Consider the following 26,702-nt stretch of genomic DNA (forward strand, 5'->3'; position numbering starts at 1 on the left):
TATTAAACGACCAAAATTCTACTTAAAACAAGTATCATTTTGTTCGTTGGTTTTCTTGTAACCACGTAAGTTATTTTTGTTCCATTTTCACCTCAATTTCTTCTCTAATTGACGACTATTTTTAAGTTTAAATCTGTTTCACTTCACACTTGTGTTCATATTACATTAAAGATTGGAGCCATAAACGTGAAGCATGGACGCAATACGCACATTTTCTCCCTTTCATTTCGCTCCTTGTCCCCCGATTTGCCTATTGATCGTTCAGCCATTCGTTGCAGCATCAGCCGATTGATGGAATGTCGGTACGCTGTGTTGACTTTTCGGCCCACATGAAGGAGCGACCAACTTTGTTGAATCGGTCGACTTTGGTTAACCCTTTAACCGACCAGATTATAAAAATCCTGAATGAAAGCCTCATTGCTACCTTATAGTCTTAAAAATTCTGCCTAAGGAAAAATTCAAAACTATGACTTATAGGGTAGTATTTTTTTCCTTGTAATGTGGATTAATGACACCTATTCAGATTATTTAGTCTTTAGTAATAATTATGTTTTTATTCTGTTTTAATTTTAAGGTTACGTTCTTATTGTGAAAGTATTTTGTTTAATCCTTTTGACTATATCTTTTTCTTTAAGAAATTCATGAATGAATCTAATGTAATCTATTACAACGTATTTTATTTTCAATTTGTTCATACACACTTTATGTTACACAGTTTGTTGTGTCAATCATTCCTCTTTACTCTTTTCGACCTCTTTTGCCCTCGTCTTCCAATTCTCCAGGTTTGCGGTGACCATTTCCACCATTGGTTTGGTGTTTGGGAACAAAACTGCTAGGATCGTGTAACATGGCAGACATATTTGGCTTAAGAATCCGACCTGAAAGATAAAATGAAGTTGAAAAGTGTTCAAAATACCAACGACAAATCAGCTTTACAATATGAGGTTTCATATTTTAAACTTGACACATTCATACCATCTTCACATCTTGACACACATATATTCATATCTCAAGTCCATATAAGTAAGTGTGCTAACTCGGAGCACGAACACTAAGTGATGTTTAGTATTAAAGCTTATTATCTTATGTTATGAGGCTCGATATTAGACATTATTTTCGAACCTAATCACAGAATGCTCATAAGTCATAACATAACTGGACGTACCGAATTTAGTTAAATTAAGTTTTACCCCTTTCTTAAAAATACATACATCAAAATGACAGATTAAAACAAACGATGTCTAATTGACAGTTGATATTTCGCTTTAGTCAAATACAAATAACATGCACATGCAACCATAGGTTTGCTTTATTATCATTCGTGGGATAAAGTAAAATATAAAAAGTACTACCACTTGGCTAGAAAGTGGTAGAACCTTCGAGAAACATCGGGAAGAGTAGAGCAAAGTAATTAGGCACATTTTACTGTAAGTACAGATTTATTCTCAGAGAATGACTCTAAAACGTTTCAGGGGCAGTGTGAAGTATGAAACCTGAGGAGCCTGCCGTAGTGTCATCTAATTTTGGCCAACGCAAAGACGAATCGGGCATATCTGTTGGTAGAATGCTGGGTTAAAAACCTAGGGAATGTGCAACTGACAAAACGCTCACAGTAAAATTATAAAAGTTAAGGTTCTGCTAAACAAAAAGGCTAAAGGTTAAAGAATGACCCACGTTAGAACAGCCCGGGTCCGAGCCAAGGCAACCGACACTTTTCTATGAAAGGTTGATGACAGGTCGGTGATCACGTGATGCTTACTTATAGATAACGAAGTGTCGGATGCATCGGCCGGAATCCGGGCCGTTCTAACGTGAGTCATCCTTAATTTGGTGGATATCTTGAGGAATTTGATGGTCAACAGAAAATTTTATCAACTATGTAAGAGAAGAATTAAAGACCCAGAATGCAACATATATAATAAATTGTGGCATTAACTGCGTTTATTCATGACAAAATGAAAGAACTGACACATATTTTAAATGCTAGGATGGGAGCTGCATGCATGAAGTACGAAGGACTAAGTAAATGCCCTTGCTTTTTTTTGAAGATACAAAGGTTGCTCAGGAAAGTATCAAAAGACAAACTACTTATAGGTAGGAGGAATAAAACGTTTTTCGTATTCCCTTATGGGGGATTGGGCGATACAAGTCTACTCAGGGAATCTAAAGTTAACTACGTAGGTGGCAGACTTGCCTTGGATGTCACCAGACGTCATCGGTGACAAGCCGTCCCGAACCTTGGGGAAGATCTGACGAGCATTCCCGGGCGGTCTAACTGTACCCAAAAAACAGGAATACAGAAGAATGTATGAAACTGAGTGAGGACTGGGAAAGAAGCTGATGAGTGCTGACTGTTAATAGCATCCACCAGGCTGTTAGCCTAGCAGTCCTGACGGGAAACAATTCATATAATTGCATATTGACGTTTGGAGATCCTTTACACTAAATCTTATTAGTATTAGTATTTTCTATGACTTCTTTGGGGGCCATCTACATCTTCGAGTTGAATGTACATATAATTTACCATAGACACTTAAGTATAGTATCTCAGTTATATTGTAGTATTTATTTATCTTAAGATTTTTTTTTTTATAATATAATGTTTACCCAGGCATATTACATGTCACTGTAAATGTTGAATTGATCTGTTAAATAGGTCTTGAGGTCTATTTGCTAATTTTATTTTTAAATTTCTAAATTTCTACAATTCCAAATTTTTGCATTAATTTTGAATAGGACTTTGCCGCGCTTGTTAAAATCTTGACAGAGAGGAGTTTATACTCCATCCTCCTTTATTTTGTATTCTTAAGGCGAGGTTTAGCCACTACAAACTACTCGACATTGTCCAATTAAAAACAGGATCCAATTTAAATAGTTAAATTGCAATTTTGAAAATTGCATTTTTTTTACCTATACATGTTAATGTATAAGTAGTCTAATGAAAGGTTTCTCATTAGCTTCCTGCATACAGTCTTTTACTGCAGGGCCGGATTTAGGGGAGGGCAACCGGGGCTACTGCCCCGGGCCTCCACAAAAGAGGGGCCCCCACAATAGAGAATTCGGAAAATTTACCATTTTATTTGGAAAAAGTTTGGAGCCAGGGGCCTCCACTCCTTTATTGCCCGAGGCCTCCAGACCTCTAAATCCGGCATTGTTTTACTGGATGTCGTGCAGGGAGCGGGAGAGGTGTTCCACCGCAAAAAATAGGATCCAAGCTAGTGTACACACAAATGATCTTTTCAAGATTCAGTAAAAACCCACTGCCGCAGAACTGGACCTCCGTGGTCCTGAGGCTCTATTGAAATTTCCTTATCTGCCCCTCTATCGCTCCAATATGCAAGATAGCAGATAACGAAATTTCTATTTTCGTGTTTCACGGTGAACCCTCTGCGGCCTCTCATCTATCTCGGGAGCTGCGCCTCATCATTCACACCAACCGTTCCGCAGAGTGGCTTATCTCACGGTTTTCATGCGCCATCTATGGGCATTTTCATTTTAAGTTGTACCTTAAAGCGCAAAGTTGTGTTTAAGTTCACGTCTACCTGTCAGTTTCCGTGCAAAATAGGGTCAGAGGTCGTTAATAGTACAGAGTTAAATGAATTTGCCTCTATCACGGACTAGGTTGCTAAGAAATAAGATAAGATAGATGGAAGATGAAAATTCCTACCTGGCACGATGGGAGCTGGTCTTGCCGTCGGCGGTCCATCATCGCGATCGGAGAGCGGCCTGCTTGACGCTCCAGGTCGCCCTGGTAATTGTAATAGTTTAATTTCAAGAAACTAGGGAAAACCTACAAACAACTAATAATTTGCAAATAAAACAAGTTTTAGAATATTATGAAATAAAAAGACCCAATAGTATAATTTTTAATTGATTGTCAGTACTTAGAATCAATCAGTCCGGTGATAATGGCTCAGATACTGGCGTACATGGTAGCTCATCGAATATCATTTTTACTATACGGCGCGCGCTATCATGCAGAAGAATTTACACCGTCAATGAATCAGACAAAACTTTGACAGTAGCAAGTCTCAGAAAACATACGTAATATGTGGTATAATTGCCACGACCATGAAAAGGTAACATAAGTACACGCCAGAGCACAATATTTTACTGAAATTGGCCAACATTAGCAACTCGTAATAATGAGGTATACCTGTTATCCCTCATTTGGGACATAGGGCTCAGAGAAAAAAAATCCATTTGTCGCGATCTTAGCGGCTGCTTCCAGATATTTCCAGTAAAAAATATTAGTACAAATACCTGTTGATAGAACTCGTCGAATATGATTTCCACCGTTTGTAGCTGGGATTCGAAGGGCTTCGCAGAAGCGCTGAGGTCCGCGCCGGTCATACAGAAACTCTGGCCAAGGACCCTGACAAGTACAACAAAGGTCAATTGGGGAAGACCGTCTATAAGGGAAGCCTACAAGCTCTTTATTCGCTTTAACTTGTGTAGAGCAGAAGTGAAGCTCGTCTTTCCTGGCTGTGTCTGAGCGACGTACGTATATAAATACGAGAGTTCTTGCCTTATGACGGTCTTCCCTGCAGTAAATTTTATATGCCGATCTTCTCCATATTGGCCTAACCATTACAACAACGTAAAAGTGTATTAAATATATAGAAACCTAACGTTCGGAAATTTATAGAATTCAATTTAGTGCTTACGAATAAACTATTCTTAGAAAAAAGTCTGCATTAATAATTATCGCGTCTCCTTTTCGAAAATTTCCAAAATACTGGACATAATCTTTGACACTCTTGGCATTTTATTTGTATTTTTTTCAACCAGAAACATACGACTACTGAACAAGGAAATTTGAACCCATAATCTTCTCTGTCTTAAAAATTAAGAGTTCAAAATGTATGAAAAAGGTCGCGGTAATTAGGTGAGATATTTTTCTTATAATAACCGTAATCTAGGACTATAAGCAGTACTGGTGCAGTGATACAGATTACAAAAGGACTTTTTAGGTGTATGATTTAAGTTAAAAGTATATCTGCACATATACAGATAACGATAAATGTATTATTATTATATTGATTAATGAGTCGAAGACCACAAATTAAATAATAGTTTCGCAAGGACTCTGGACTCTATATATGAATGAGCAACCCAAAGACATTATACGGTGTGTCCCTAGCCATTGGACAAAACCGAAATGTACATATGCATTAGGGTATTTAGAACCAGTGTACAAGGTATCAATTACCATTATTTACTTTGGAGCAGCCTGTATGTGTTAGTAGCTCCTAAGGTTCTCCTGAGGATCTGTTAGTGCTAATATTATATATATTAAATAAATAATTATCTTCAAAGAATAGTATGGAACCTTCTTTGACCTTTTTGATTATCTTTTTTATTTATGACACTAATAAGCTTCCGACTTTTGAAAAATGTCATCATTATCAAATATTTCGAACAAATTGTCAAAAACACTGCCAAAGATTAACACAGTGTGTTTCTTTTTGTTCTGGATTATTGCAAATAACTTTTGTACGAATTTTTTTTTTTTTATCTTTTGTTCTAATTAAAAAATATTAACGTCAGAGCATTCCTGAGAAGTAACCCTACGTGGGAATTCAGAGTTTGTCCAATGGCTAAGGTCACCCTGTATTTGTGTGATTTCGTCTTTCGTCATATTTGACGCACGTTTATATGTTTGGCATATTTTATATGATGATATATTATTTATTCCGTGGTGCTAATTGGTGTTAAATGTATATGAATATTTACATCAAATGGTGCAGTGTCTACGACGAGTGGTACCTAAAGAAAAAAAAATATATTAGTGGAAAATCACAAATGGAAACATCACAAATGAATTTCATGGATTAATATGATTGATATTTGAACATAGTGCAAAAACAGGAGGCGTATTCTGCTGGAACCTAAATCTTGGTGGGACATTAATGAACTAAGAACTCTAAAAATACAATCAATCAATCATACAATCTTTGCCATAGCATCAATAAACTAATCAACTATACAGGCCCAAAGCTATGTTAAAATGTAATCAAAGGTAGGTTAAGTATAAATATATCTGGGATCTAATTACCAAGTCCGTGTATATAAAAAAAACATGATGGTGGTAATTAGATGCATCTTCAGAAATATAAAAAAAAAATAAGGATTTTTTTTATAATTTCATAGTTTATGAAACCATAAGTCCTGACGGCTTTAGTATAATTAGGATTGGAAAGCTTGCATTACATTTTTTACATGTGCCGTAGGGACATTAAATACTATAATATTGCTCACACAGCTTGGGTGGGTACAGTGATCAACATCTTCAATAAATTTATAACCTTAAAACGCAAAAATTATTGGGATTTCCGTTCACCAAAGTTATGTGAAAAATACTATAAATAAAGATGACTCCGACTTTGACATAGTACGTTTTTCTATCAGTATGTCTGTTCAACCATATCAATGAGCTAAAAAAATTTATAAACAATATTTTGAATTAAATTGTCACCGTGTGGTTAATCCACACGCTCCACGGCAAACACTATTTTGAATTAAATTGTCACCGTGTGGTTAATCCACAGGCTCCACGGCAAACACTATTTTGAATTAAATTGTCACCGTGTGGTTAATCCACAGGCTCCACGGCAAACACTATTTTGAATTAAATTGTCACCGTGTGGTTAATCCACAGGCTCCACGGCAAACACTATTTTGAATTAAATTGTCACCGTGTGGTTAATCCACAGGCTCCACGGCAAACACTATTTTGAATTAAATTGTCACCGTGTGGTAATTTTCAGCAAATTCAGCCAAACGCAGGGCGATTAATGAAAATGTCAAAATACTCCAAATTTATGGTGTTCATTTTGTTATTCATTCACTTAATATATGGAAAATAGAGTCAGACCACGCTAAGTTTTCATGCCAAGTAGTACGACAAGTATGGAGCTTATTGGTAAATGTATGCGTTCCTACTGCCAAGTTTGTGCTAACTTAGTGTGGTCAGAGTCTAACAAATCCATCCTAAAGCAATGCCGCTTTTCCTATAGGTCCGATCAAAGAATTTTATTTCAGTAGGTATTATTTCCTACCTTGTCACATTTTAATCAATATGAAAGTCGCTAGGGGCTACCTAGTTTTACTAATTTTGTCAAAGCATGGAGTAGATAAACGAGCACATAGCCTAGTACGTGAACCTGAGGGCAAAGTTAGCTCTGGAAATAAGACCTGTATCATTCATAGCGGAGTAAAAATGGAAAATAGTATGTCTAATTTATTGTTCAACAAAATATTTTATATAATGGACTCGTATATTTCACAAGTTCTAAAATCATCATCATGTTAGAAATCAAAAAATATATATGTCAAATGATATGATACACAAGATATACATAAATATTGCAGAATAATATGGAGCATGAAGGAGAAAGATAAGAAGACTAAAATAAAAGCGGCTAGGTTTATGTTCTAGCTGTTGGGAGTCAATGCATCAAATTTATTTTACCCAAGTAAGTAAGTAAGTAAGTATGTAAATATTCTTTATTGTACCAATAATTATACATTTTACATACATGTAAAACTACAAATAAATTTGAAAGGAAAATAGAACCAGGTAACAATAGGCGGTCTTATCGCTAAAAAGCGATCTCTTCCAGACAATATTTAAGTAGCAGGAAATTTAGAACTCATACAAAAGTTATATGGAGATTATTAAACACAAACACACATACTACTTATATAAGTATTAAGACAATACCTAATACACTAATAAATATACAATATAATATAATACAATATATATATTAACCTTTGTACCGCTTATCCTGTGCCATATTTATATTTTGTCTTTTGTACAATAAAGAATTTATACATACATACATACATATTCATACTTACACATATACAAAATATAAAATGGCAACTTAAAGTAGAGAAAGTATAGTTTAAAGGGAGAGATTTAGCTAATCTTAATTCTACTGGCAAAGCATTCCACAACCGAACAGTCCGGAAGGTAAAAGAGCTAATTATAAAATTTAATCAAGTTCAGGTTAATCTATTGTACTTATATCTTCTCTGGTAAAATATTACAAATTCCCAATTCGCATGGCAGCAGAATAATAGTAGTTTATGTGACTGATATATAATGAAAGGCATTATAATACGAATGTGGATTTATGAAATGAGCTGAAAGCAAATTCATAAAAACATCACACGAGTGCTTCTAATTATGAATATACACTGACACTGCTTTATCTACACATATTATAAGCCCTTTCAGATGTGTTCAGGAACCGCAAGTTACAACCACCTTTGCGGCATTTAATTACCCACTTAACTCGAATTATACTATAAATGAGGTCAAATCACATTCCGTTGTTTTTCAGAGATGTTCGAAATATGAACGTCATTATTAAATCGATATCGACGTTATTTATTTCGCAGTAATAACATTTTCACCTATAAGAAATTGCTAACACAAACAGTTTATTTTTATGCTGGCTGTTAAATGCGGATTTTTGAACGCATCGTGTAGGGTTTATGACATGTGCATAGATAAAGGCACATACATTTTACTGTACCTATGACTATCATCGTTCCAGTCAAACTGAGATGTCTCCAAAACGAGTTCATTAATCTTCTTTAAATTAGGAAAAAACGCAGCAAGATCTGTGGCCAGGATACATTGGCGGATCGAGTCCAGGACATCTTTGTATTCCCCGCTCGACATCTGATAGAAAATATTGTGACCATCCTGGGAAAATATTAAGGATATTTCAGACGTGGACTAAAACTGATAAACTAGAAAGATTTTAGATTATATTAATGGTGGATAAAGAAGGAAACTATACAAAAAGGAATACTAGCAAGATCTAATATCAGAAAGAAGAGTTATAAAATGATTTCGTGCGCTTTAGACGAAAAAGATATACCTAAGGTCATTATTTGAAAATGTGTTTACGGTTTAATTACCATGACAATATAAACTGTGTGAAAAGTGGACATTCTCATGATAAATTCGTTTAAGGGTTACTGTGTACACAATGTGATTTATGACGTTTTAAGTGAAGATTACTCAAGTCTTAATGTGACAAACCTGTTGTAGTATGGTTACAGTCATATTAAAATGATGGTGTTCTAAGGTAGATGTTGTATATATGGCGGCTAAAGGTGATGCTATTTCACTCATGAACTTGTTAGTGTATCCCCTGTGATCTAAGTCGTGGCATAAGCTAGCCACAAATAATGATAACCTCTGAAAAATAATTGCATAAAAACAACTTCAAACCATATAAATTTGCTATGATTGGTCACTTGAAGAGAAACTTGCAAAATTAATAATAATATACAGGACAAGATTTTATTTGGTCTTCGCTATGTTGCGGATTTACAGTGGTACAATTTATTTTTAAGCAAGGAAACTCTTTGACAACACATGTTGCAAATCATCGAATTTCACCGATGAAAACAAGAAGAAAAGATTTCACAATTATAAAAGATATTACCACAAAAATGCCAAAAAAATTGCCAAAGTCTTTGTCAATCTATTTCAACATTTACATCAAGAAAAGGATGAAGTATTGCGTAGCGAACCAATAAACAATGTTTTGACATTAGTCGTTGAGATGACAGGTACTGGCACTGACATTTTATTTGAGTACACATGATCTACGCACATTGGCAAGCTGATTGTAGTGACTATCTCAGGGCCAATAGAACCTTGTCAAGCTTTAGAAACGTTGCAATTTGCTTCATTACTTACATTATTATAATTAAATCTGTTTTCAGTGTCATGTTTCAACATGACATACATGGAGTTAGCAACCGCCCAGCCGTGATCAAAATTGTGATAAGGCACTTTTCTGTAATTCTTCTTCACAGTCAAAACAAATCTAGTTAAAACTGTTACGTCAAACTTCGTAATATCGAACAAATCTTCAAACATAGTTAAAATTCCTTTACATTTCTCAATATCGCTAACATCAAAAGGATTTAAAGCAAAATCATTATAATTGATTGTTGCTCCTTTCCTTCTTTCTTTAAGTACAGTTTTAACGTCTTCTTCAGTGCAGGCATTATGGTAGCCAAGGACTTCAAGTGCTACTTTGTATTTCTGTTCTTTCCTTTTTATTTTATCGTATAGCTTTGCGTGGTGTAGAGCTAGTCCAAAAAATGTAGAGAATACTTGAAATGCTGACTCGTCGTCGGCTCCAAAGGCCTCCTTGTCTCTTTTGTTAACCATCTGGACGACCGCTAGAATCTTACCCCTCACTTTGATTGGCATACATAGGATGCTAACAGTGCGATAGCCGGTAGCTTCATCTACTGCTCTATAAATTTAAACGAGGTACTTTTAAATTTAATCAAAATTTCAGTCACATAAACTGTCGTTTCCAGAAAATATTTATGCGGTACCTAAACGGACCAATTACCTAAACCCCACATAGTTTCGACATGTCCGTCTGTCCGTCTGTTTGTGTGTCCGTAATTTTCAGAGCCATTTTACTCGGACGGTAAGATCATTTTTACAAGCTTTTATTTACTTTCACCTGACCGTTGTGTTTGTAATCAAATCTTGCAAGTTAAATTTGATCCACTTTGCAGTTTCCAATTGAGCTGAAAATTTGCATACATATGTAAGTCAGGTAACAATGCAATATTATGGTACCATCGAGCTGATCTGATGATGGAGACAAGAGGTGGACATAGGAACTCAGTGATAAAACAACGCAAACTAATTGTGTTTGGGGTTTTTAGAATTTGCTCGATGAGTATTAGTTGCCTGTGGAAAGAAAAGTACAGTCAGTGATAAAAGCTTGTACCAAAAATGAAATTTTTGCCAAAAACTTATTATTTATTTCACCTCTCTAACTTTTGAACCGGGCGTGAAAAAAATACAGCATAATAATTTTCACGAAAATTATTTTGAATATGATCAGCTGAGCCATTAATAAGTTTTTCAATAAACTTATCTTCTTATTAAAATGACGGAAGTGCCACGAATGGCTTTTTACTTATATTGTGTGAAGCAACGAAATCCAACCATTATGCCTGCGGCGTGGTCCGACACGCACTTGGACGCCTTTTTATGCTCAACAACGATAAAGACTTAACTATTTAGGTACGGAAAAGATACTGTTGGTACACCAAATGGTCGACTTACTTATTAAATCGTTGATCTGAATATGCATCGGGAATATTCATTGTTTCTCCAGATGTAGCCACATGTCCAGCAATCCCTTTATTGATCGGCATCCTTATCTCTTTCTTTGAGAAGTCACTGTCCTGATCAGTTTCATATCGGAGATCGAAGACCGTGGAAACCAGTTCCATATTCCTGTGGTCAACGAGAAAGAGGGATGCTCTGTCGGCGCTAACCAGGTGCTGTGCTACTTCTAATATCTTCTTGATTAATTGATCCAGAGATAACATCTCTTCGAATACTGCCCTGGGATATAAGATTTTTTTTTTTGTTAAATTTCTTTAAGCGGTTAAATTCATTGGTTGCTTCCACTGCGATACCTTTCACTCTGACTTTTACCAAATTTTAACTTAAAGCTGGTGTGCATATTGATAATTCAAAAACTATACGTGCCGGTAATATTAGTGCTTGCGATGCCTCTCCCAAAGAAAACGAAATCGGTAATTATCATGAAATATATTTGGGTTATAATTGCCATGACTCCGTACCAAATTTATGAAAAAGGTGATAATTAGAAGCAACCATAAGCAGCTGTTTTATGATAATATAACCAACAATAATAAAAAAAGAAACAAAATGAATGTATGAAAAGTGTTACGTGTACTGTGTTGTACATAATAGGATTCAGTGAAATTTTGTGTTATACAGTGTATTATGCGAAATAAATTACTCCTGATCCTTTCCGCTTACCTTTTGTTTCTTTTGCTATATAAGGTCTTAGTGCCTGTGTAGACTCATTGATTAGTGTTTAGTGCAACGGTCATTCTCAAAAAATATGTCTGCGGTCTAATTGTCACGATCCATACAAAATGTATGAAAAGAGTCGTGGCAATTAAAGGCAACCGCAGACATATTATCAGAGAATGACCCTGCAAGTTCAAATATTTTCCACTAAACGCAAGTAGCAAATGTATGAACTCGCACTTTACACTAATCAATGTGTAAATCGGTCCTAGGGCCTAATTTGCAACGTAACTTATTTCAAAACTACTTAAAGTAAATTATTTCAAAACGTATAAATTAAAAATATACTCTAATGCGGCTCGATGATTCTACTCCATGCAATGACGCTGTTTAAGAACATGATATTAAAAAAAAATGGGTCTAACACATTTTTGAAGGTCGCTTCTGTGGACAATACATTAAATGTTAACGACTCTGGTACAAATACATTTTTCTTATTTTGGTCTAATTACTGAAAAAAATTAACCCGCCTCTAAGGGTGAAGCGTTAAAATTAGATTTTGATTTTCTTAACTTACCAATAGAAAGGGAAAGACGCGAATCAGTTAATACGCTCGCTGCGGCCGCGGGCCGAGACCCGATACAAATTTTAATTACAAGTTACACTAATTGCCGCAGCTACAGTGTTGAGCCATATATTAAAATGTGTATGACCCAATCAATGAATTTTACCCATCACTTCATTTTGAAGCTATGATGCCTTGTGCAGCAAAATTTAAAGCAGTTATTTTGGTCTCATTTAGCAGTGGTTCATGCAATAACTGTGAAGTGCAGTACTTTCTCTGATATCGTCCAAAACCAACATTCTCCTCGTCTCATACATACACAGACTTCATTCATTCAATATAATATTTACACTCATATTATAATTATTATAAAGTAACATGGTTATCGAAAAAAGTGGCTTGTATACGGCTGACTCGTCTACTTAAAGGGTTCAAACATACATATTTAAAATAAAAAAAAAGCTTTCCGTGTTTTTACTCTATAGTTTATGCCTTTATTTAAACTTTATTCAGAATCCATCAAAAATATCGTCTATGAGACTCGAGTTAAAATACTCGAAAGTTTTTCTAGCGCAGTCGCGTAAGCTCGAGTCAAGTTCTTCAAATTTAGACTCAAAAGACTCGAGTTCCTATCGTTACAATACTAATTTAAGGGATGAGTCAATTCCACTTACTGCGCTACCTGCAACAGAAACTCTGACATTTTTGACTCCTGCAATAGAGAATGATACCGGCTGTGATACGGCAGGGTCAACCTGACGAGTTGCGGCAGACTCTGAATCACAACTTTCTCGTGAACAGTGTACGCAGATGTATTCCAAATTTCTAGTACTATTGCACCGAATTCGTATTTGAACGGTATAAAGGCGACGTGGAGGTTTTTCTGTAACAAAAAAGGCTTAGTTATTAATCAGGTTTTCACAAAAATTTAGGAGAACGATAGATCAATAATAAGAGTCTTTAACATTGTAAAAAATTATGAAAATAGCGATAAATGACAAAGATTAAATTATCATTTAAAGTGCAGTGGGTTCAGTCAGCAGTAAAAAAAATCGAGGCACTTTTTTAGGTCATAAATAAGGTTCATAAAAATAAAATAAACAATATTGAGGTCGTTTTAGAGAACGAACTATCTACAGCGTAGTTACTAGAGTAACTTCCTCTATTTAAAACCTGATTAAACAACTGATGCTTGATGGAAAGAAAAGGTAAAGGTGTAACTATTTTATCAAAATTGCTTCTAAGAATGCATAATGTTTGAACTAAAAATAACCATTCAGTAACAATGACATCCTCGATCCCGGGTACGCACGGCCGTCTGGTCAGTGCTCAGTGAGCTGCCGTTGGAGAAGAACTCATTGCACCTTAACATCTACTTACATAAAGATGATGAATAACATGTTTTGGTAAACTAGAAAGTCTTGGCGCGTCAAATCGACTAAGAAACCATGGTACTCCCTCGAATATAACTCGTCTTGCGATTCGCGCATGTTGTTCTGGTGTATGTTCCTGTAAAAATCCGGTGACACATTTTTTGAGAATTACCAATCAGTGACTACTTAGAGCGACAAGAGACAAGCTATAAAATCTTTTCTGCCAAATAATGATTGAAGAAAGAAGAAAGTTAGAAGGCATATAAAGCACAATTACTTATATTAACTAAGCTGACAAGATTATAATTGACCCTGAAATAATGTCGCTACATGCAGTTTACATATGGCAATAATGTGCGTATGTTGAAGAGTCAAATAAAATGTCAGTACTGGTCATGTCAACGACTAATTTCAAAACATTGTTATTGTACTAAAAATATTTTTGTCACCTCTTAGATATTCTTTTTTGAAATATTTCGGTAAAATCGTTTCTAATTGCGAAATCCTTTTTTTTTTGTTTATATAGATGACATATGACGACTTTCAACATGTGTTAAAGGTAGAAATGGCGAGTCAATGTACGAAGTTTTTTGTACTTAGCGGTCTTACTTTAAGCAAGAAAGGCTAAGATGAACTTACGAGGCCGGTTTGTGTAACAATGTATACTTCATTTTGAAGGTCTAGATACAACTCTGTGACCGCATCAGGAAAGACTTTTAATGCTAAATCTTCTATAACGGATATGATATTTTTCTTCTTGTCGTCAAGACTAACCTGTAACAAAAGCTAGAAGGTAATTTTTGGATGAAAATTTTACCAATTTGTACAAACTGTTTCGTGAAGTCGTTTTTTGTTCTATTAAAGATAATTGAATGTAATGTTTTCAAACTTTAAAATTGGCTTCGTGGTTTCGATAATGAAATTAATATATCTCTCGTATATCTCTCATGTTATGTAGTCTGAACAGCTTTTTTTTACTCTGCCGAAAACGTTATATAGTTTTTAATTTTTTTGCAATGGACCTGAATTAACTTAACTATAGAAGAAGACGAATTGAAAGAAGGAAAACGTTCAAGCGTTCAACAGCTGTAGTTATGCCGCAAATCTAAGTGGCAAGTCAGGTCGTAAATCAACGGAATCATGTTATTCTTTTCGCACCTGCACGGCTGGTGGAACTCGCAACAGGGGGCCTACCGCGAAAACTAAAATTCGCGAATTGCGGGGATCTTTCTCTTTTACTCTCACTAAGACACAAATTTAGAGTATTTTTCTCTTTTACTCCAATTAAGGCGTAGTAAGAGTGGCAGAGATAGGTGCTCGAAATTTATAAACTTCTATTTTCGCGGTAATAGCCCTGAACGTTACCGATGGCGAGATCGAGAGTCAATCCTCAGCAGTGAGAAAACGATGAAAAAGAGAGAAGCTATAGTGTTAAATTATTTCCACATTGTCCGATTCGATATCGGATGTCGGACACGACTAAACAGCACCAAAATAAATAAAAAAATTTTTATACATTTCATTATTTTTATTTGTTGAAAAAAAAATCTTAATTTTTTTTTTATTTGTTAATGACAAAAAATCTTGATACCTAGGGCATTTTTAGCAGTTATTTCTCTTTTAAGGTCATCCGATATAGGATCGAACAATGAGAAACCCCTCTAAAGCATAATGACACTTGCCGGTTTCCTTAAATACAGCTGCCTTGGCGTAAAGCAACGTATAGGCGAGGCACACGGCCGTCGTCTCTCCGGTGTCTCTTTTCCATCCTGTATAGCAAGTATTATCATTAAATTTATATTTTTTTTATTTATCAATATAAAGTCATATATTAAGAGATACTTTTAGTCCCGTTTCATTTAAATACCACAAAATCTTGTAGCACTACAAACGTTCGCGGAAAATATCGTATTATTACCACCACCGTTCCATACTTTTTGAATTGAAAGTTTTTTTTTCTTTCAAATACAAATATAAATCTTTATAAACCTAATTCTTAAACTTTACTCACTTAGATTTGAAATATAAAATATTTTTTAATTTTCGATTTTATAGGGTCGTGGCAATTATATACAGAAACTTTCATGAAATTTAAGTGTAAGTTTCACTTTGGGAACTTACAAGCTGCCCATCACTAATGGTTCCTATGACAGTTCATTAAAATATGGAGTACACACACGTCTGAAAATATCTATACGGACAAAGTGCCAAAAATATGTACACACTACCTTAATATATGGGCAATAAGGTCGTGTATACCTATTTTTGGCACTTTGTCCGTATCAATATTTTCAGACGTGACTGTACACGTAAAATGTTGGTTGACATGTTTTGGGAGTTTAGCATATTAATTATAATTACGCAAAAACATATTTCTTATAAAAATCAAACTCAAACAAAAGAGGTTCGAAGGAGCTGTCATAGGGGCCATCACTCGACGCGAGATGTATAGTCCGAATTTAAAATATTAGCCAATATAGTATTATAGTATGTAGCATTTTGTGAAAAAAGGATAAAGTCGAATTTGAAGAAAGCAAGTAAGAATGCTTACACCCAAAAGATATACAAGCACAAGTATGGGCGTCCGCTAGCTGGCGCGGGTGCACGGAACGGGCGGATGCACGCAGGTGCCATTGTAGGTAAATCCGTTAGCGTTGCTCATACGTGACAATCATATCACCTTTTTGCCCAATGCGGTGCGGTGTTGACAGCCCTGGCTGTCGCGTCCCTCAAATCCAGCTCCGAGCAGTGATGCGGGCATGCGGGGCACGCCAGTAGATGTGTGCGCCAATACTAATGCAGTACTACGCGGCGTAAGCGCCGACCGCCATAAGGTCCCGTTTGATTTGGATTGTCACATACTATTTTGCGTTAACCGGCTCACCCGCTCTGTGCAACCGCGCCACCTAGCGGTCGCACTATGAATAAATCATAACTAATCAAAGACATTTGAACACTTTTACAATCATTTACTTTATTATACAATTTAAATAAAATAGGTACATGCAATGTCAACTAATCCAAGTCTACGCCGTGGGTCTTAATAACCTATCAGATTCTTACACCCTTTTTCATGCACTACAAGCCGCAATTAATTGATTAATGTTTTATCCCTTTCTTATAAATACATAAGTCAAAATTACAGATTAAGACAAACGATTAGTATCTAATTGAGGCTAGACAAGATTATAATGTACCTGACACTAGTAGTAAGAATTATAATTCATTTCATGCACTAGTTATATGCAAGGATTTTACAATCAAAATAGGGAAATATAAAGGATAATTTCAATTAACCAGCATACCTTACAATTGAATTAAATTTTCAGCATCTCCTTAGGATTTCACCAACACATATATATAATACGCACTATACACAATAGTTTCCAATGTATTAACTGATTCACAGCGATCGAGAGATTGGATGTACGAAAAGATATTCTCATTTTATTATAATTCTGTTGTGACCTGGGTTCCGGCAGAACATCTGTACCCCTAGTGTAATATTAGTCGATAGCGAAACGTGACGTACGCGTTTGCGTTAAGTCTCATTTTGTATGGGTTTTTGAACAGCGCGCCAAGCGGGACGTTTTGGAAAGTCAAAAATCTCATACAAAATGACACTTAACGCAAACGCGTACGTCACGTTTCGCTGTCGAAAATATTTACACTAGGGGTACAGAACCTCTTGTGTATTTCGGCGTTTGCGTTAAGTACCATTTTGTATGGGATTTAGAAACAGCGCGCCAAGCGGAACGTTTTGGAAACTGAGACTTAACGCAAACGCGTACGTCACGTCACGCTATCGAATAAATTTACACTAGGGGTACTGTGCTTTGCTCGAAAGAGTGAAGAGCCGAGGCCATTTTGTCTTGCTGCAACGCACACAGTATGTAAATATTATTTGTTAAATTTTCCATTTTGTATTTGTGCTTATACTTATCTATAAATCTTATTACTTACGTTTTTGTGCCATTTTCCTTGTACTATCTTTATTGTATCTTTTTTGCTATGGTAAACTTTATATTGTGTGTTTTTGCAGTTGCCAAATAAATTACTTATCTATCTATATATTACTGGAATACACTGCCCGAAAATAACGTAATATTCTTATCAATTGCGACAGAAAGGAAATATGAAAAATAAATGATTTTATCCAGCGTGTATTTTTGATACAACCACATTGCTGCTCGATTTATTATTTCAAAAATAATGATTAATAACCTAAGCTAATTCAAAGGTCGATGGCCTCCGTGGCATTTTACTTTCGTATGTCCGGATTTCCCCTGTAAGTCGCAACTCTTAACCGGTTCTTGTGAAAATTTGTATCCAGATTCCATGAACAAATACATTTTTAGTGAAGTGAAACTTCTTATGCGACTTGCAACAAGGTTGCGTTAAACGTTTAACGCTATAATCGGTAACAAAAAGTAGTAAGAGTTTGTGATGAGTAAATTCGTCGATTAGCTCAGCCGATTCCATCGTGTAATGGTTAGCACTTTGGACTCTGAATTCAGCGATCCGAGTTCAAACCTCGGTGGAACCTGACTTTTTGTATTTTTTCTTTTTGATTAAATCTATTTTATAAATTTAATTTAAAATATTTTTAAAAGTGAAACTGTAATATAAACCATATGTATTTTAGAGCATTATTTTCATCTCCACATTACGAAGTTTCACTTCTTCAGGGCGGAGGGACTCACCGCACAATTTTTTTTTCAATTCAGTGTTAGAAAATTATCAAAATGCGGTAATTGGCATAAAAGACTTAAGCGTCAATACTGTCTATGGCGGTGAAGTTAACTGTGACAACGACTCAAAGAACTAAGTTTTTTCACTTTTACATTTTTCTAACTGCCATTGGTTTTTATTGGTTATATCAAACATACCTTCACACTGTCTAACGCAGTCATCATTTATGATATTTTATATTTTGTTTATTTATTTTTCTTAGGCTAAGATTTTTTACAATATGGATTTAAAAATAAAATACCAAAAGACATACTAGCACAATCCAAAATGTTTATAAACTTATAATAAAAAAACCTAACTTACGGGTGCCACCAGCAGCGGGGCCGGGCTCAAGCTGCCGGTTGTCAGGGCCGCAGAGAGAAGAACCGCTGACTATCCGCGCCGTATCCAAGACTAAATAGTACCTACCTTAAGCCATTATTATTAGAAATAATCATAGAGTTAAATATCTAGATAATATTAATATTATCAACCGCATACAGACCAAAGTAAATATTTTACACTTTGTGTTACACTTTGCGTACAGTTTCAAAAACGTCAAATGAATGATTTTCGTAGATACATTTATACTATACATTTTTATGATTAATATTTCCTCAAGATAAAATCTAGATGCCCTTTTACTCTTGCGCTATTTTTTGCGGATTTATAAAGCGTGCCAAACTCAATCCTGCAATTTTTTATTTTACTGAACCAAAATACTTTCGACTTCAGTGAGTACTTACTTATCAAGTATTTGTTACTTTCATGCAATAATGGTAACGAAATGAACACCGAATTGATATAATAATATTATAATATATTTTAATATATTTTTATGATTGAACAAACATACACTTGTCGAATTCAAAGTCGGACGAGAGTCGTGAGACAAAATTCCTTAAAACATCATGCAGTTAGTAGCCTGCTTGACCAAGTAGCAAAATGTCGTGTAACAGAATCTTGAGGCTTAATTTTGATTGATGATATATTACATATACACGGAATATCTTACAAATGTATACTTCGTGTACTATTTTTACCTACTTACAGCAGTTAGTTTATATGCCACATCATCTGTTCATTTTGCTGCAGAGTCATTTTGCGTGTCGTTATTGATGCTCACTCACCGGCAGCACTCGGCGGGGTTTCCTCGGCAATCCATTCGCCGACTCAACTTGGCAAGGCTCATTCGAATGCACATGCCCATTCACTGAGCTCTGACGTTTATAGTTTCTATTTGACAATTTATGACCATTGGATTGATGGCCGTTCAAAGATGCAGCATGACGAGAGCCGTCAGGATAAAGACCGTTGGATTTGCTTCTGGTCTGATGGAGGCCGTTAGTCAAATGTACTTCCAGTGAGCCATTGGAAAGGAGGGAGCTAAAGCTGTCAGAACGGCTGCACGAGTCCATCCGATGGTCAGGATAGCCCGATTGCATCAGTCCATTTGAGTGACTTTGGACTGGTTTACGCTTAGTCTTAGGCCTCGGTGGTGATGTCATTGTGGTAGATTCGATGGTTTGCGGCTTATGTCTTAGGCAGTCTAGCATGCTTATTTCAGCAGATGCTGACCTATACGGGTACAATTTGACTAGTAACTGTTTCCCGTTAAGTACAATGAAACTCTGTCGTTTCCTTTGTTGACGGACAGACAGGACAACGGACGGTACATCTTCTTCTTCAACTGGAGACGAGCTTGATCGGCAATCTCTGGCGGTATAGCCAGAACACATTTCGAACTGCGAGGAGACGACAAAAATAAGATCATCTGGGAAATGTGCTCTCAGGGGGCAATTGCTTCTACATTAAATAACAATAATAGCATAAGGCTTATGGGCCCTTTCACTGTGCCTGGATTTCTTAGCAAGGAAAGGAAAAGTACGGTCAAGGTGGAATCGCAATTGCTTGCGATTGCAATTGGCCTAAGTGCATGCATGAATTATAAAGAAATATTTTATTAGCTTGCTGCGTGTGATAGAACATGAACAATTTATTAACAAATATAATAATCGTCCGTTTACTATTATTATTTTACAGTAAAGGAAACATTATCTGTTTCGAGCAAAGGTTCAGTAGGAAAGCACTTTAATGCTGTGACGTAACAATGGAGCTGCTGGCAAACACTGGGGTTGGTCCCGTCCAATCTCCATTCTCCGTCTCTTATTCATACGAAGCCAACCAAGTCCCACACAGACGGTAATAAGTGATGACATATGACTATCTAATCTTCTCTTTATAAGCCATACGAAGCCCAGGCACGTAAATTACTCAAGACATATGAGTATGCACTGTCCAGGCTGTTCCTATCAATACCGTTGAGTCCTACCTAGAATGCCCTAATCTAGAACGAACTTAACTCCTCACAAGCATCTCTCTCTCGTCTCTTTTTCACACGGAGCCATTCCAAGTTCCGGCATTACCTCATTACTGCTCGCACACGATGTGACGACATATGAGTTGGCACTATCCGGGCTGGTTCCATCAAGTGTCTTCGTCATTGAGTGTAACCTAGAATGAACCTCCTCACAGGCATCTCTCTCTCGTTGACTATCTTTTTCACACGGAGCCATTCTAAGTCCTAGTATTACCTTGTTACTGCTCGCACAAGATGTGACCACATACGAGTTGGCGCTCTCGGGGCTTGTTCCATCGACTCGACGTTTAATGTGGAGCCAGTTTTCCAGGTCCCGTGCGGTCACCTCCTCTGCGATGTAGTCAGACAAAAAGTCAGGATTTGCGTCGAGGTACATGCGAATGGACGACTCGTCGGGGTCTGCAACTAAAACAAAATATTTATTGTTGGTCATGACCTCATGACTCATGAGTGAGTGAGTAGAATAACAATAACATCCCCGTATCTCATGAGATGTTATTCTACTTTACAAGAGGTCGTCACGTCCTGTCTTAGGGAGGCGTGCAATACGAAAACTTACAAAAATAAAATGAAAACAACAATACACTTATGATGATGACAATTAACCCTTATGCCCGGATGCCTTATATGGCCTATCGTACTAGCACCTATCGTACCCATAGAGTAACTTATACATGCCTTAAACTGTTTTTTGACTAGTTTTCACAGATAATAAAATATGACATTCATGCATCAAGGCGGGTTGTTTACAAAGGGCCGGGAAACACGAAAAACGAAATTTAGTTATCTGCCGCTTTATCGCTCTGCAGGACTGATGATGAGGTTAGATAACGAAATTTCGATTTTCTTGCTTCGCGGTAGACCCTCAGATTGTGATAGATTGTGGTAGTGGCGCCCCCTACGCAGAGTTTCGCGTAATATTCCCTATTATGTAAAAGTTGAAGCTTTCAAAAATTTAATAGATAGCTCGACAGGTACATAGATTTCAACGAGTGGCCGCCTGAGGCGCATATACTTAGTAATACGAAAAATTCAGTGTTAAACATATATTTGGATTATTTATATTATAAACTTTTATTTAACTTATAATGTTTGTATGTATACATATATACATGTGTTTGGGTCAAATATTGCAAGCTAAATTATACACTCTTTCCATTATTCAATTCAATTGAGCTGAAACTTCACATAAGACATAGTACAAAGAGTGGGGAAGTACAAACGCACCGCGCGCGGCTCGTATGTGTGCGCACGCATACTCAAACAAAAGCCCCGACTGGCGCACTGAGAAACGGGTCGAGATTTTGTTTGAGTGTGCGTGCGGCGACGTAAAGATACTATGGCACACACATACAAGCCGCGCGCGGTGCGTTTGTATGAAGATAACCTACTTCCCCACTCTTTGTACTATGCATTAGAGGTTCGCGCCACGCCAGCGCGCAGCCGCCGACTAGCCTCGGCGCGCCGCCGCCGCCGCCGGGTCATCAAAAAAGTCACGCTGATCTCAATATTACAAAAACTTGAAGAGTTCAATGTACGTCGCGGCGTGTGACAAGTGTCACTTTGCCAGCCTAAGCAAACGAACGAATGGAAATGTATTACCGCTGCCTCACTCAAGCGTGAGCATTTGAGCAACGCAGTATTTCGCAGCCTATGCGAACGTGCCTACCAGAACCTAGCCTACAAACGTAAAAACAACATTTCTACGCAATTTTTGAGAAAAAATAATAAATTTGCATTTTCTTTAGACAATGATATTCACGCTGGCGGCGCCGCGCCGCGCTGAGTACAAATGCCCGCGCGCCGCCGCCGGTGTTTTGGGCTGCGGCGCCGACCTCTACTTCACATACATATCGGGTCGGGTGACAATGCAATATTATGGTACCATCGAGCTGATCTGATGATGAACACCGTAGGTTCCATAGGAACTGTGCGATAAAACAGCGCAAACAATTGTGTTTGGGTATAAAACGACACATTAAAGCTTTTGAGAGCGACCATCTACTACCTCTGCACATTACTACTGAAGCTAACAGCTTTTTTTGTGTACTTTTTACCGTCTCCATTTTTATGTATATTGTATCTGACGCTATCTGAATAACATAGACAGTTTTCATGTAAAAAAAATGTTTTTGGGTTTGTAAGAATTTTCTCGATCGTTTGCCCATTGAAAGAAAAGTACAGTCAGCGGTAAAAGTTATATCTAGAATATTTTTTTATAAGGTCACTGTGGGCAAGACCGTCTACAAGGCAAGTCCGTCAACACATTATAACTTTTGAATTAGAAAGCGTTTGCCACTTTGGCGTCGAGTTTATAAGTCAGTTTTTCGCGCTAGTTCCCTCACTCTAAAACAGATGGCGCTGTGACAACTAACTTCAGAGCAATCCGCGTAAACAAGTCATTACGTTTATGGAACTCGAAGTTATAGTGCGACAGTCTCTGCAAATAAAATTGTTAAAAATAGTTTGTGACAAGATTTTGCACCAGAAATTGACTACGTAAGTAATATAAGACCCGGCAATCTTTATTATGTGTTTAAATTATCAGATATTGGCTTAGTTTTTTAATTATACGTTCCATCATTCACCACATTAAAATTTTGCTAAGTTGGAAAGTCCGTCTACTATGCACCAGGCAAGTCCGTCATATGCCGGACTTTCCTTGAATCAGAGGTTACCAACTGTTAAATGACTTCAATATTATTTATTACGATTTTATAAGGTTACTACAGATACGCATCTTTACGACATTGCGCATGATGTTTGTGTTTATTAACAATTTTAATCTCGAAACTACTAAAGAAATGTGTTCTTCATCCTCCGCACTATGTAATCGAAAATACAAATAAGAAAATACCTATTAAGTAAATAAATAAATAAATATTGGCCGCAAACTAAGCATAGCTTAGCTTTTACTATTGGTGCTAGGTGATGATATATACAAACTTATATAGATAAATACATAAAAAACAAACATGACTGGAGGAACAAATATCTGTGTAGATTATACAAGCAAATGCCCCTACCGGGATTCGAACCCATGATCATCGCCTTCATATGTTATATTATTATACTTATGACACATATTATTACCCTTTTTACTCCTCTTGAATTTTAGAATACGGTTGTACAGTCATATTTTTTTGACAGTTTTGAAAATTAAAATCATTGCAGCCATATCAGTCCGTACGTATTTTTTATTTCGAAACATTTATTGTACTTTGCGTGGTTTAGGCGTTTTGCCTACACCGTGATACAAGATTACGCTCCACGCCAACGCTGTACCGCGCGTGCCACGCCGCTATGTGACGTGGGTTCTTCGCCTTACTTATCCTGAAAATTTACGTATGTAGGGTACCTACTTGTGTTATGGAGTTTGATTTGCCAATCACTATTTGATTTAAACTTAAACGGTGTTCGTAGTTTTTATTAGTAGTAGTTTATTTATGTTACCCTCTTTGATCTCCGTAAATTTAAAACAACGAGTAAATTTAAAATGACTATTGGTATTTTATTTGAGAAGTCCAAAAAATAAGTACGTATAATTATTTTCCAGAAAAGGTTTACCACCCCATTTACGTAATATATGCCTACGTAATATATTTACGTAATACTTACCTTTTAGTAAGAAAAATTGTGTTTATTTCGAATCTAAACCCTATATTAACAAGTTTAGAGTACACTTTTCATTGTCTTGTTTCATTCTTTGTAAGGATTCGAATACGAACACATAAGCACCCATAGTATGGCTGATATCGTTACTAGACGGACTTACCTTAAACTACACGGGAAGTCCGTCTACTCGCCGAATTTTAAAAAATACTATTGTTTTTGCTTAATTTATGATTAAAATGATCTGTCACTATAGCTTAACTATTATTTATGAAATTCTTCATCGTATGTGATTACAAGCGGTCACGTAAGTGAATAATTAACGGAGCTAGAATACTCCAAAGTAAAAAATAAATAAAGTATGCCGGTCTTGCCCACAGTCACCTTAATTAAAAAAAAATAATTGTACTTACACTACAAAAATAGCCCAATATCTTTATGATTATGATTTCCGTGATTAAAAATAAAAACTATCCTTCCTCGGAACTCAAACTATCTCCATAGGTATACAGTTTTATCTAAATCAGTTCAGCTGTGCAAGTGTGAAGACGCGGACATACAAAGTTTCTTTCTCATTTATTGTATTAGCATGATTTGTTTAGCAAAAATGTTTCATACATTTTTAATTTCTATTCTGATTGCGATATATTGTAATCGCAACAATCAATAATATATAATATAGTACCTATAAGGGAGAGGCAGGTTATATGAGGGCCGTGCGGGGGGGGGGGGGGGGGGGGGGGGGGGTGTCAATATATCGATATAGGTCAGGGGGGTTGCGCAATTACATGGGTCCCCCTACGTAGGTAGGTTGAGGGTATATCGGCATTTTTGTAATATCCAATCTGTACAAAATGCGAAAAATAACTACATTACCTATTAACCATTTGTCCCAAAAATCACGCACACGCTAATATTATTACTGCAAATAAAGAAAAATGAGTCTTATTTCAAATCATGAAGCTTTCTTTGTCCTTGTACGCCTCACAGCGAGCGTTTTTAACGTTATGGTTCATGCGGCATTCAAGGGGTTATATGTTACATACTGTATACCTAGATCAATTTAGTCGATACAAAAAAGCAGCATGCTCAGAAGGGTGAATATTTACCTTGGTCATACTAGTACCGAACAACATTAACTATGGAGCCAGCCCCGAAAACGCGAAAAAAAATTGCTGGTCCGTAGAAAACAATGACATAATCATTCGCCGATTTTGAGACAGCTTTTTTTAATTTTCGTGGTAGGCCCCATAAACAACGAATCCCAAGAATTGCAGTTGGCATCTGACGTTCCAACCCAGAGTAAACTAGGCCTTATTAGGATTAGTCCCGTTTCCTCGCGATGTTTTCTATGACCGAAAAGCGACTGGTAAATATCAAATGATATTTCGTCCATAAGTTCCCAAAAACTCATTGGTACGAGCCGAGGTTTGAATTCGCGACCTCCGGGTTGAACCTCACGCGCTCTTACCGCTAGGCCACCAGCCCGCGTAGCCAACGTGCCTATCGTTCACGCTCCGTGGCGAACGAAACGCAACTGTCACAGTCGCACTAATATGGAAGAGTGATAGAGAGAGATGACTACGCTACGCTACGGAGCGTTAACAATTGTAACGTTGGCTATGCGGCCAGGGCTCTCCTTACCCCTCAGGGAACCTACCGCGAAAATTGAAGTTCTTCAATTGAGGGCATTTTCCTCTGTAACTTTAATTACGTCTTAGTGAGAAATGAACAGAACAACAGATTATAGACCGTGTATTTATTGAATTCCGTTAACTTCGGGGTATTGGTAAGTACTTTTAAGGAAACTACATGATATAGTTATTTTCCAAAAAAAAAATTTTTTTTAAATTTTTTTAAAATATTTTATTGTTATAAAAAGTAATTAAATGTTGCATATAGCGTTGTTGTTGCACGGGCATTACATTTATCTCAATCAAACAATTGAAAACTGTGACATGTCAATGTCATTTCGAACATCAATCGTCCGAGATAGTACTTACGTTTAGTAGCAAATGTATTAACCCGTACTAAACACTAATCAATATGCGAACGGGCCCTAAGGTAAGTGTACACACTCGTAAGGGCTTTATAAGATAAAAATAAGATACTGATTATCTCCGAAATGGAGTTAATTACAATACCAGTGTCTTTGAGAGAGTTACTTAATTTAAGCTCAGGAATGCA

The 26,702-nt window shown here is 36.5% G+C and overlaps 1 protein-coding gene across 4 annotated transcripts in view; it reads right to left on the bottom strand.

Moving 5' to 3' along the window:
• Window positions 1-523: 523 nt before the first annotated feature.
• LOC133516972 (probable 3',5'-cyclic phosphodiesterase pde-5) overlaps window positions 524-26,702 on the bottom strand; it is a 34,992-nt gene continuing 8,813 nt past the window's right edge. The window contains exons 5-18 of one of the 4 annotated variants that reach the window (XM_061850181.1): window positions 21,118-21,308; window positions 19,654-20,268; window positions 15,475-15,561; window positions 14,432-14,566; window positions 13,800-13,928; window positions 13,094-13,302; window positions 11,132-11,416; window positions 9,731-10,298; window positions 9,065-9,223; window positions 8,550-8,722; window positions 4,264-4,375; window positions 3,668-3,748; window positions 2,195-2,275; window positions 791-878 (exon numbers count right to left, since the gene is read on the bottom strand). In XM_061850181.1, coding sequence (XP_061706165.1) covers window positions 2,213-2,275; window positions 3,668-3,748; window positions 4,264-4,375; window positions 8,550-8,722; window positions 9,065-9,223; window positions 9,731-10,298; window positions 11,132-11,416; window positions 13,094-13,302; window positions 13,800-13,928; window positions 14,432-14,566; window positions 15,475-15,561; window positions 19,654-20,268; window positions 21,118-21,308 — 2,807 coding nt within the window. In that variant the 3' untranslated portion in view covers window positions 791-878; window positions 2,195-2,212. Of the gene's footprint in view, window positions 879-2,194; window positions 2,276-3,667; window positions 3,749-4,263; window positions 4,376-5,736; window positions 5,770-8,549; window positions 8,723-9,064; window positions 9,224-9,730; window positions 10,299-11,131; window positions 11,417-13,093; window positions 13,303-13,799; window positions 13,929-14,431; window positions 14,567-15,474; window positions 15,562-19,653; window positions 20,269-21,117; window positions 21,309-26,702 lie in introns of those variants that run through there. The other 3 variants (XM_061850099.1, XM_061850326.1, XM_061850256.1) reach the window with 3 other exon arrangements.

This window comes from Cydia pomonella, chromosome 1 (genome assembly GCF_033807575.1).
Source record: "Cydia pomonella isolate Wapato2018A chromosome 1, ilCydPomo1, whole genome shotgun sequence".
Taxonomy (NCBI): Eukaryota; Metazoa; Arthropoda; class Insecta; order Lepidoptera; family Tortricidae; genus Cydia; species Cydia pomonella.